This window comes from Crocodylus siamensis, chromosome 4 (assembly GCF_052110815.1).
Source record: "Crocodylus siamensis isolate JL-2025a chromosome 4, ASM5211081v1, whole genome shotgun sequence".
NCBI classification, from domain to species: domain Eukaryota; kingdom Metazoa; phylum Chordata; order Crocodylia; family Crocodylidae; genus Crocodylus; species Crocodylus siamensis.
Window position 1 is genome coordinate 5,337,597 of NC_143398.1, and position 12,471 is coordinate 5,350,067.

At 46.8% G+C, this 12,471-nt stretch overlaps 1 protein-coding gene across 1 annotated transcript in view; it reads right to left on the bottom strand.

Moving 5' to 3' along the window:
• The window catches only part of EXOC4 (exocyst complex component 4), a 577,394-nt gene that overhangs the window by 91,282 nt on the left and 473,641 nt on the right, over positions 1-12,471 (bottom strand). The window contains exon 13 of the mRNA XM_090041546.1: positions 9,367-9,522. Within this exon, the coding sequence (XP_089897672.1) occupies positions 9,367-9,522 (156 nt within the window). The remainder of the gene's footprint in view (positions 1-9,366; positions 9,523-12,471) is intronic.

Here is a 12,471-nt window from a genome sequence, read left to right on the forward strand (position 1 = left end):
AGACCACACACCAACTGCAGATGCTTCCTCAGCCTTACGAAGGGTATTTATACCCAAAAGCTTGCTAAGAAGAATTTTTCCAACTATCTGAGTTGGTCTAATAAAGGATATCAGATTTACCCAAAGAACCTCTTCTGCCGAGGTTCAGAACTAAAGAATTATATATTTTTTTGTTGCAAAAATCTTGTTGGTCTAATAAAAGATCTCATCTCTACCACGAGTCCTGATGGCCTTTTCCTCTAGACCGATACGGCTACAGAACTGACATTCTTAAAGAACAGTAAATCATCAGGGAAGGAAAGAATTGGGCAGAAAAGCAATGAGTGAAAAAAAAGGAGAGTAAAGAACTGAAGATTACAGAGAAGAAAATATAAATTCAAAAATCGACCGGGGGGGGGGGGAGGGGAGGGGAGGACATCAGGCTACAGAAACTCCCCAGATCCAGGAATAAATATAGGAAGAATTAAAAAACTAAAATCCTTCTTCTCTGGCCACTGGATGCCACAAAACAAACAGGACTCCCTCAGCCTGAGGTCTGTTACTCTGGTCAGAGGCCCCACAAGAAGATGGTGGCTCCCAAAAATGTTCTTGACCTTGACCAAAGTACTTTAGGGACACAAATTGGCCCCTCCGATCTGCCATCCTGTTTTCTGCCGTTCTATGGCAGATCACTAATGCATTCAGTGGAGCCTCTTCTTCAAAACACTGGTCCAATTCTGCTTCAAAATACTGGTCCGGTTCTGTCTGCAGTCTGCTCCTCACACCGGTCGACACCAGAAGGATGCTCAGCCATTAATTTGGATTGCAAGCTACGTGTGGCATGGGCAGATCCTGGCAAAATGGGGCCCCAATCCTGAAGGGGGTGGCTTTAGGTACTACTAATAAACATATTCAGTTGAGTTTCCCACATTTGCTCTGGGAACTTTGCTTGGGCAGACTTCAATTTCCCACGGAAAGTCCCCTTGGAAAAGGAGCTTCCCCGCCCCCTCCCCATCATTGTTGATAGCAAATTGTCCCAAAGGAACGAGGTAGACAAGGTTCTTTGGGTAAATCTGATCTCTTTTATTAGACCAACTAAATAGTTGGAAACATTTTTCTTAGCAAGCTTTCGGGTTTAAAAACCCTTCGTCGGGCTGAGGAAGCATCTGCAGTTGGTGCGTGCACTTCCTGGACGAGCACACACCGACTGCATGAGCACCCACTGCAGATGCTTCCTCAGCCTGATGAAGGGTTTTTAAACCTGAAAGCATGCTGAATGTTACCTTACTTAGCGAGTAGCCTTACCAAAAAACAAGCAGGTCTGCTTGTGACAGAAGGACGCACCTGGCCAGTATAAGAGGAGCGAAATGTAATATAAAGCTATAAACAGGATCCCAATACAACTGAGGCTACAGGACCCAATCTGGACTCAACTGACCACAGTTTCCTTCACTTCAACCTGTGAATCCGGGCTGTGGTTATGAGGTTAGCAACTCTGCATGCTCCTAAACAGGCTGCTCTAAAAGTCAAAGCTGAAAATTGCCTGATAGCTATAGCGTGCTTGATCCCTGAAACCAGCACCCAGATATATTCTGCTCCAGAACTGACCCCGTTGCATTAGTCTTCAAAACACGGCTGAGCTTTGGGCTTGAAAAGGACCCACGCTTACCCCACAGACCCCCTGGAGACTGCTCAGAACAACACAGGGTTCGGTTTCTCTTCAATATGCATAGGCGCTTTAATGTGATGCCCTTTGCCACTACTGGGCGCTACAGGACAGCTGCAGCACCGAAGGTTATGCTGTGGCTTGCCAGCGGTTAGATCTGAAATCTTCTTTTACATTCTCCCCACTCAAAGTTAAGGCTGGAAAGAATACATCTCTGGGCTTTATCGCTAACATATCTAATTCAGTAACGAACCAAATGCTAACCTTTCTACAGCAAGACGGGCACTACATATTTCACATCCACCACGTGCCAAATTGCCATCAGAGCTTTAAAAAAAACCCCTAATTATACACAGAAAGGCATGACTACTCTTTCCTCCCTGTCCTTGCCAAGTTCCAAGAGACTATAATATACCCGATCAGGTCTCTTCGTCTTCCCGGCCACACAGGAATATTAATGGGTAGATTCGCCCCATCCCAGCCCTGACTTCTGACATCTAATCACAACGGAGACACTGACAGGTTAAGACAACAGAATCAATCACTGATAACAGAGATACGCGGGAGGCTTTTGTAAGAGATGCTGCATTTGGATTCTTCACTCTAATTAATCTAATGAGTCGCAGGAAACCTAAAGGAAAAAAGGCAGGAACATAGTAGCATGGCATTCCCTTTGGCCCCATATGCCAGTGGCAGAGACTACAACTGCAAGTTGAAAAGGGAAAGGGATGCAGCAGATGGTTCAAGCACAACTGTTGCAGGGTGCTGCTCCTCCCGCATACTGGGTGTACAGGGCACCTCTGTTCCCTTTCCTGTCATTTAAATCCTATGCAAGGATGGGGAGGGGGTCACTCAAAATGAGATTTTTGGAGTCTGGTTTATTAACAAAATAGCCTCTCTTTGATGCAAACCTTTCAAGCCTCTTTTTTCCAGGCTCACACACCCCAACCAGCCTTCTCCAGGGCTTGCACCTTCTCTGGGCTCATGTATTCCTACCATTCCTTGGAGACAGTGTCTCATGGGGCAGCGCTCTTCCCACTTTCCTCTGCTGTCTTCCCGCTGGAGTTCACTTACGGAGAGGTCACAGAAGAGCCCAACTTTTCCTCCCAGCTATCTCTGCCTTGTCCTGAATGCCATCAGAATACCCTGCTGTGGCCCTTCCCAGGGCAAAAGTATTAACGCTTCTCCTGCTAGCTCAAGGACTGGGTCTGTGTAGCCTGTTATATCACCCAGTTGCATCAATACCAAGGGAATCTGCCTCTTTAAAAAATACGTGGGATAATTCAACGCAAAGATGATTGGGCATACCTGCTTCAACGTTATACCGCAAAATTAACCCCCCGGCCATTCTCTATGGAGCAAATAAAACAGACATTTAGACGCTGAATGTTATTTCCACACCCTCCTTAATGAACAGCTGATACTAAGAAAGAGACAAAGAAGTGAGCAAAAATGCAACTTTCAGCTTTAGGGAAAATGGTGGTGGGGTGCAAAAATGGGACAAAAAAAGGGACAAAAGAATTAAATGCTGTTTTGAAGCTTCCAAGAAATCTCTATTAGGCCACAGCCCAGAATCCTATGGGACATATATATACACACACACACACACACACACGCACATGCATACACACACACACACACACACACACACACACACACCACATTGATAACTACTGACTGGGTAAAACCAGATGGGCAGTTATCGTTATACTGATATGACAGGAGCACCTAAAACCTTCATGAGGGATTAGGATCTATTATACCACATGCTGCGAAACAGAGATGGAAAGGCAAGAGTCTTTGCCTCCACAGACCAAGCCCTGCAAAACGTATTGCATGGAGCTCTGCTCTTTGCACTCAAAGGTATAGTCTATACGACACCCTCCGCCCCTGCAGGGGTGCCCTGTCTCAACTCTATTTCTGCCACATCAAGCAGGTTAGAAACAGGTCTTGAGAGCAGTCACAGCAGGACAAGCAGTACATATTTCTCTCTCTGAAACTCCCAGATACCACAAAAGGCTTTTAAAATACACTGGCATACTGCAGCATGAGCAAACATTTCCATGAGTAGCCGTATTTTATGCTGTTAATCATTTCTCTCTCTCTCCCTCTCTCCATTGAATCATCTTTATTTTATTGTTCTGGCATTCACTGAATAAGTAAAAAGACAATCTGAGTGAATTAGACTAATCTTAAACAGCTTCACTTACCCTTAACATTTTATAGCTAAATGCCAATCAAGGAAATGATGAATCATGATGGGAACGTGCAGACAGCCTTTTGGCTAACCAGAGTCGCCAGCTTCTTTGGAATTAGCCAGTGATTCATGGGGATGGAAGAAATCACATTGTACAGTGAAAGGCAAACTGCTCACTTGTCTTTTCAAAGGCTACTGTATAACATTGCAGGTTTTGTTAATACAGAAGATAAAAGCAACTCTGCTACTTGGGCATCAGTGGGTATAGTAACTGCATATCCCAAAGATTTCCATAGAGGATTGCTGGGAGCAAAGAGAAACCATACGTGTGCCGTTGTCACTCCAAAACTGACTGGCTCTCATTGCAGCACCTTGATCACTTGTTCTCAACTTTTCCTTCCTGCAGCTCCCCAGATTCACCACTATCACCTCCCATAACTCTTAATTCCATACTACGGCAGTTCCAGTTGTGATCAAAACATTGCCTGCCAAAAGCAGAAGTCCACCGACTGCCATGGACTTTAAAGTGGGATCTTTTCCTCCTCCTGGCTCACGAGAGTGGAAGATCTCCGCTTTTTTCTCTCCGCCCATTCTGGATGTTGGGAGAGTAACTCTAGGCATGATTCTTTATTCATCCACCGTGAGCAAAGCAAAGATCACTGCAATCCAGCAGGACGCCCTGTGACAAGCTTCATGGTGATGGGCAACAAGAGTAAGCACCAGTCAACACTCTTTGTCCTGCTACACCCCAATTCAGCAACTCACTTAGGCATGTGCTTAACTTCAAGCACACTGGCCCACGTTTCGATGCAGAAATAGTTGACCTGTAGCATGCAAAGGACATACTGCTATTGTGGAGGTTTGATGGGGCCATGAAAGCTCACTAGAGGCTATTGCCACCAATATGTGCATCAGCTGAAGGTACCATGGCAGGCACGTGCAATGAAAGTCATCTTCTCCACATGCGTAGACATCTGGTGGCAAAAGCACTGGGGGGTGGGGACGGACACAGTATAGAAGTGGTGGGATCTCGGATTTTAGGGCAGGGGTGGCCCAGGGGCTGGATCCAGCCCACCAGGCCATTATATCTAGCCTGCAGGGCCCCTAAAAAAATTAGAAAATTAGTATTTATTTGCTCCTGGCTGCCTGTCAAAGATGAAAGAAGCCATGGCAGTAGGACCCAGGGGAAGCCAGTGGCAGGACCCAGTAGCAAAGCCTGCCCAGTCCCCGCCCCCCCCCGCAACCAGAAGCCCCTGCCTAGCACCAGAGAGGAAAATGCAGCCCTTGACAGCTTGCCAAAACTTGGTAAGCAGCCCTCCACCTGAAATAATTGCCCAGCCCTGTTTTAGGGAAATGGGGAGCAGGGAGAAAAGGGAAGATAAGCAGAGATGGCAGGGAACAACTTGGGACCCTTTGATACTAACAGTTCAGGGAGTGAATGAGGGGCACGAGAGAAGGGTACGGAAGGGAGAAACAGGTAGAAAACATGCAGAAAGCGTGTGTGTGGTGGGGAGGAGGTGAGAGCAGCCAAGTGCCGGGAATGGCAGACCATGGGATATATGGACGATGGGCATCAAGTGCCAGAGAAGGAGAGGCAGTGGTCTGTGAGCCAAGTGACTCTCTGGGGGCAGCTGAGCAGGTTGCTACGAGAAGCATGAATTATATGGAGGGAGAAAGGAAATGGAAGGAGGATCTGGGTGTTGGGGACAAGACACAGAGCAAAAATAAAGCAGAGGAAAAGGACAGTTGGATGTAGGTGCCTTAGTGCTGGCAACACGGAGGGAGTGCATGGTGAGGGGTGAGACGCACCCAACACGCAGCCCTACTGTGTAGTAAATCACTCAGAAAAGATGCTGTAAACTTTACTATGGGGGAACGGTACCGCACACCTCTGCTCACCTACCCGATTAAATCCCACGGGAGCTGTCTGCTCAACGAAAGCTGGTTCCCTGCCCGCCAGCGTTCTCATGTGCTGTAACAGCACCTACTGCAACCAGGTTGGCTTTGGAGACGTGAATTCTCTGTGGAGCAGGTCCAGGGCTAATTACTCTGTAGTGCCACGTGTCCACATCTTTAAAAGCAAACAGCTTCTTGTGAACTACCAAGAGAGATGTACAACTTTCATCACAAGTGGTAGGAGCAAGACTTCTCCATGAAAGTCAGCAGTAAATATGCTTGCCTTGTTTGCCGTACCTGTGCGCCTGGTGGGAAGAAATGAACCCTTAAGTGGCACTTCACAATACTGCATCAGAAGCACTGTGCTAAATAGCCTCAAAACAGCAATGTACGGGGGCGCAGAGGGAGGAGGGCAGGGAAAAGCAGAGGCTCTGAAAAGTGCCTTCAGCCACTCAGTGAAGTATTTTTTACCAAGCACACAAGCAAATCTGCAATAAATGCCTCTTTCAAAAAAGCCTGTCAAAACAAGAAACTATTTGAAGGTGGCGAGCTAGTGAGCGAGTGTTTACTTGCAGCCACAAACTCATCGTTTGATGATTTAAAAAAAATAAAACCTTGAAAGTTATGGAAGACAAGCCAAAGTCTCGATCTGAAGATGCTGAAGGAAAGGTGAACGAAGTAGCTACAAGTACGCTGGTCATCCGTTTCCAATGAGATGAGTCAAGGGAGGTGGTTGAGACTGCCTGTTTAATTGTAGTCTTTGAATGGTGCTTGAGAACGGCAATTTCAAAGAGAACCAGCTGAAAATTATTCTGCTGAGAAAGACGACTTGTGGGCAAGACGTTTTCCAAGAGCTGGAGATCGGCATGGAAGAAAAGGACGAGCCATCCTAAAACGTGTTCGAAGAATAACCCATAAAACATCCATGCCATGGGAGGTAGTAATACTGATTTTCTTTTCATGTGCAAGGAAGAGTCTGGTTTCCCCGATTTCACTTGCCACTGTACAACCCACCATCAAGCTTCATATATCAAACCGAGAAACCGTCAGCATCTCATGGATGTAGTTCTGAAAATAATAAAATCAACCCCAGGCGGCTTTCCGACACCCCAGACTGATGTACACTGCGGTTGTCTAAACTTCAATGAAGAGGTACAAAAGCTCAGCAAAGGGGAAGTACTGACAAGATAACAACATTTCCTTCCAGAAATGCATACTGTTTGAAAATACAGAGGTGAATAGGACGAAAAGTTCAGTAGTAATAAGTGATCAGCTGATTTTTTAATCCCCAGTCTGATATTCACACTTAATGGCATTAATCTGGACATTCAAAGTGAAGGGAAACCCATGACACACAAATGGGATCAGCAAATACTTTAAAAAATGAGAGCAGAGCTATTGATGATCCAGTTCCGGAAAAGAGTCCTTGTATTCCTCCCCTAGCCTTGCAAAGAAAGTTGAATAAATTAACTTGGATAAGACTATGCATTCTCAGTAATCTTGTCAAGAATTTTTTTTTTGACATTACACATATCAAGCCAGCAGGCCTTTACATTATTAATCCATTCGCTGTCAGTGACATAAGCAAAATTGCTGATCAGATTGCAAATGTCTTCCAGGGAAATGCAGCTAACCTGGAAATGGAAATCCTAATCTGCAAACAGATGTGCAATTAGAAGCAAGATCACCTCAGCCAGACTTTGGCCATTAGCAGACAAATTCAAACTGCCATTTTTGAAAGGAGATTTCCTTTGATTAAGTGTGCATTTCAAGTCAACATACCTGAGCGGAGCTGGGTTTTCAACAGTGAAGTACTGAAATCCATATTCAGGTTGGCTCTGACAGACGACCACCTTAATGACTGTGTGAGAATGGCAGCGACACATTGACTGCGAGAAGTTGGTTGAGAATACAGAACGCCAGGTTTTGCACTAGCAATGCTCTCAAAAAGTACTGCTGCAACGCGAGGAGCAATAGTATAATAGAACCAGAAAAAGTGAGGGTTGGAAAGGACCTCAGGAGGTGGCATCTAGTCCAACCCCTGCTCGAAGCAGGACCAGCCCCAACTACATCATCCCAGCCAAGGAGAATTAAACTGAACTAAACCCCCGTAGCATGTACACAACGGTGGGGGCCCAATCCTTACCTGCCTCTCCCGCAGCGGGTAGCGGGAGGGGGTAAGCTGCTGGCAGGCCGAGTGGTCCCTTACCATGTGGGAGCCCAGTGCTTCCCTTCGCGGCTGCCAGAGGGCCGGTGCTAACCTCCGCGGTGGCAGTGCCCCCCAGGCAGCACCTGCCTGCTGGCACCTGGCCCGGGCGGTCCTGCAGCCCCAGGGGGAAGCACCAGGCCCCTGCACAGCTCCAGCAGGGAGGCAGGCAGGCTCCAGGAGGGGGGGAAGGAAAAGAAAAGAAAATCAGGCTCCTCAGCGCTTTTTTTTTTTCTTCGGTTGAGCCGGCCTGCCTGCATGGGCTGCCGCTGGGTTGTGCAGTGGTGGGAGATGGCAGGGGTGGCGCACAGGACGCTGGAAGCCTGCTAATCCCTGGGCACGCCGGCTTCCGACACCCCGTGCGCTGTTGCACTTTGTTAGCTCGCAAACTAAACCACCTCGGAAGTGCTGTTCTCGGAAGCCCAGTTCTCTCAGCCTCTTGGCAAGTCATGTCCCCCAGCCCCCAAACTATGTTTGCTGCTCTCTGCTGGTCTCGCTTCAATTTGTCCACATCCTTTCTGTAGTGGGGAGAGGGAGGGGGTAAAATGGGACACAGGACTTCAGATGTGGCCTTACTAGTGCTGAACAGAGGGGAATAATCACTTCCTTTGACAACACACCTACTAGTGGAGCCCATTAGCCTTCTTGGCAACAAGGGCACACTGCTGGCTCATATCCATCTTCTTGTCCTCTGTCACCCCCAGGTCCTTTTCTGCAGAGCTGCTGCCCAGCCAGGCAGCCGCAGTGCATGGGACTGCTCCATCCTAAGTGCAGGACCTCATGAGATTTGTTTTGGCCCATTCCTCCAATTTGTCTCGGTCTCCTGAATCCCCTGGTCCTACCTCCCTGCATATCACCTACTCTCCCCAGCTTGGTGTCATTCACCCACTTCTTGAGGGTGCAATACATCCCATCTTCCAGGCTGTTGATGAAGAACCTGTACAAAACTAGCCCCAGGACTGACCCCTGGGACCTGTCATTTCTTATCGGCTGCCAAGTAGACATTGAGGCATTAATTACTACCCTTTGAACCCAGTGATCTGGCCAGTTTGCTATCCACCTTACTGAAAACTTTGGTTTCTTAACATGATCACGTGCTTTTATTTTAGGTAGTATTCTGAGAACTTTAAAATGAGCTAAGATTATAGTTAAATATTATTTTTGCTGCCTAGATCAGGCTAAATATTGATATGGTATCAACTTCATGGCAAAACCCCTCATGGCATGCCATCTACAAATAGCTCGTGGCCCAAAAGTTTAGATACCCACCCACGCTTTGCTGCAAAGGGACAGAACCACATCAGGACTGTAAATATCAGGGAAATATATCAATTACTTCTTCATTTTTAACAACAATTTTTCCTGCTGCTGTCATCAGAGTATTGTGGAGCGCGTTAGGACACCAGTGGTCAGATATCCTACCTTATAAAGTCTTCCTCCTCTTCTCTCTTAGGTCTTAGTTGCTTGGGCTGAGCCATATTGATCCAGTTGGGCAGAGACTTTAAGAGCCTGCTGATGTCATCATCTTTTGCCCAGGATGCACTGATAACCAGCTTTTCATCTGACTGGACAATGCTCCTGAAAGAAATCACCAACAGGCATGGTAGGCAAAGACAACTCTTACTTGCTGTATCGGTAGTCACTTCATGAGTCCTGCTCCGAAATGCACCATATTTATGAATGGCTGGTTCCTAATGGAGGTCAAAAAGCATGACTTCTCCATTTATCCGCAGGGCAGGCACAATATGGGCAGATACAGTGCAAGCATCTCCCCGAACACCTGCTAATGTGAATTATGTACTCAAATGGGTCCATATCCTCACCCCTCTCCTGCAGTCAATGGAGCTACTTGGATTGATGCTGCTTAAGGATCCTATTTCATAAGCAGGAAGGAAAAGTTAACTTAATCTTTCTGGCTCATCTGCTTCTTCGGATTACTACTGAGACTGCTATCTAGTACCTACAGCACCTTTGCAACAAAAACCTATGCAGGAAGGATTGGGTGAAAGCCACCAACTCAACACATGCCAACGGTCTCAAAGGTAGAAATTTTGGAAGCCTATCTGGAACCAGGGACTAGGAGATTAAAGACACAGTCTCCTACTGCCAAGTCAACCGAATCATCTAATAAAGATTTCATATAAAATGTACCCATAATCCTGAATCACAGATTATGCTTCAGTCAAAATATTGAGACGCTGCCTGCTTAATGTTTTCAGCAATATGACTAATGTCTGTACTACCGAAACCCTGCTGACAGAAGAGACGTTCTGCACAAAGATGCTGATTAGCTGCTTGTTCCCTGTTGAAACGCATCGGGCACGACTGGCAGCATGTTAAAGGAGCACAGTTCCCATGACCACGAGCGCCCCCAGTGAAAGTCGGTGAGAATGGCGCTGGTCAACAAAGGGGGAGGCAATCTCACCCCGCTGGACTGAAAGGGCCTGAGAAACAATTTTCAAGTGGGTGCAAAGGGGGCTGGGAGTCGCAGCTCACGGGCACTCTTCCAGACCCTTGTCGCTGACTCTCCAAATGACCTTTAACAAGTCTCCCAGCCTCTCTGTGCCTAAGTTTATCCATCCATAAAGTGGACGCAGACTGAAGCAGAATCCAGGTTCCCTCTGCTCCCCTAGGCTACCATGTACAAATACACACCACACTTCACGTGCCTGTTTTATGCTCTGGTCTTACCCTAATTCAATGGAGCTCAACCTCCAGCCCACACAGCCGGGTCACCTGGCCTGCGGGCTCCCTAAAGGTCTGGAAGTTTGACGGCAGGGGAACGGCGGCACTGTTAATTGCCACTGGATGCATAACGTGGCCCTGCATGCTAGACTGTGCTGGTGCATGGTCGGGCCAGCATGCAAAGTCGCTCCATGGCAGGACTGGGCCACGTCGGATCAGACCCACAGGGCTGGACTGGTGTATGGTGTGGCTACGGCTGGTGTATGGAGATGTGTTGACACGTGGGGCCAGGATAACACTTGGGATTGCACTTGTGGACTGACCCCCTCAAGTGCCACGGGTTGGATACATCCATCCTAAATGAATATATCATCATCTACTAAAGACTGTAGTAAGACCCTATAATTAATGCTGATGAAGTGCTTGGAGGTTCCAAAATAAAAATGCTAAAAACTTGCAAGTATTATTTCTATTATTTCCTGTTAGGGCAGAGAAGACCCTCCCACACTCCCCTGCAGACATTTTTCTCACACTCTTGAAAAAGATGGATTTTGCGCTGAAATAAAACACCAATACAGCGCTTACTCAGCCCCCAATGCTAACTTAGTGGCTCAACTGGTGACGCTGTTATGCAATAACACGAGAAGTACTGTGCAAGACAGGCATCTTGCAAACCAGTACCCCGCAGGAATTAATTTGCTTTATTTCAAATTTAAATTGGCCAATGGATATGTTGCATGAACCGAACGGAGGTAAAAGGAATAGAAACACACATCATGTCTATGGGCTTCTAAAGGGAATCCAGTGACAACGGCACTGAGATGAGACCAGACGGAGGTGTTTCTAAGTGGGCTAGATCACGGCTCCTTGCCACCATGCCTGAACAGCTGATCACCCCCTTGGAGCTCTCCGAGGAAACCACCTTTCCTCCTGCAGCGATCTGGGAAAAGGACTGTCACCTGTGCTTGCCTGTGATCTTACTTTCTGCCCTGACATCTCATGTTTAATCTACCACCGGCAAAAGGAACGGATGCAATTTTCAGCCCCGCAAGATTTCCGTGACCAAGCCTCAGGATTGCTGTTTGGAAACTTGTGGCTTCTTTCTCTGTTAACAAAGGCATCTCTCTAACCTTTTAAAAAGAGGGTGGATTAAACACTGCCACAAGAAAGGGGGCACTGCATTGTTCACAGATAGAATTCAAGGTTTCCTTTCAATTTATTTTTAAAAACATCCGGCAAAATCTTGGCCACCGAAGAGAAATGGGATGAAGAAGATAATTTCCATCCATTTCCCTGTCAATGCAAAGGTTTCCTGGAATCTATTAGCCAGAGGTTTGTCCAGTCAAGTTTTTAAATGACTGAAAGCTGGGGGGATACTTCTGCTTCCCTTGGGAACTGATTTCACAGTTGAACACACCTAACCTTTTGGGGGGTGCAAATCCAGATACTACGGCAATGTTTTTCTTAGCTTAATTTTATCCCATTACTCCCAGTTATATCCCCTTGTAGCAGCCTCAGTCTCTCACTACTCATACTGTTTCTGCTCCTCAATTATTTATAGACTGTTATCACATCCCTTCAGATGCGTACAACTGAACGCAGTCTTTGGGAGCCTTCTCACCAGAGATGTACAGAGGACACCATTACTTCTCTGTTTTATGATACGGGGCATCTCCTGCCCAAAATCTGATTGCCTTTTTTTTTTTTCCTTGTTGGTTTTGTTGCTATATTGAGTTGCAAACTCAGATCTCATTTGCTGCCTGCTCTTTGCCAACTTCCTGCTTTTCCAAGAGGCTCCTTCCCATTGTTGTTACTGGACTCCAGAAACACCTGTGCAAATTC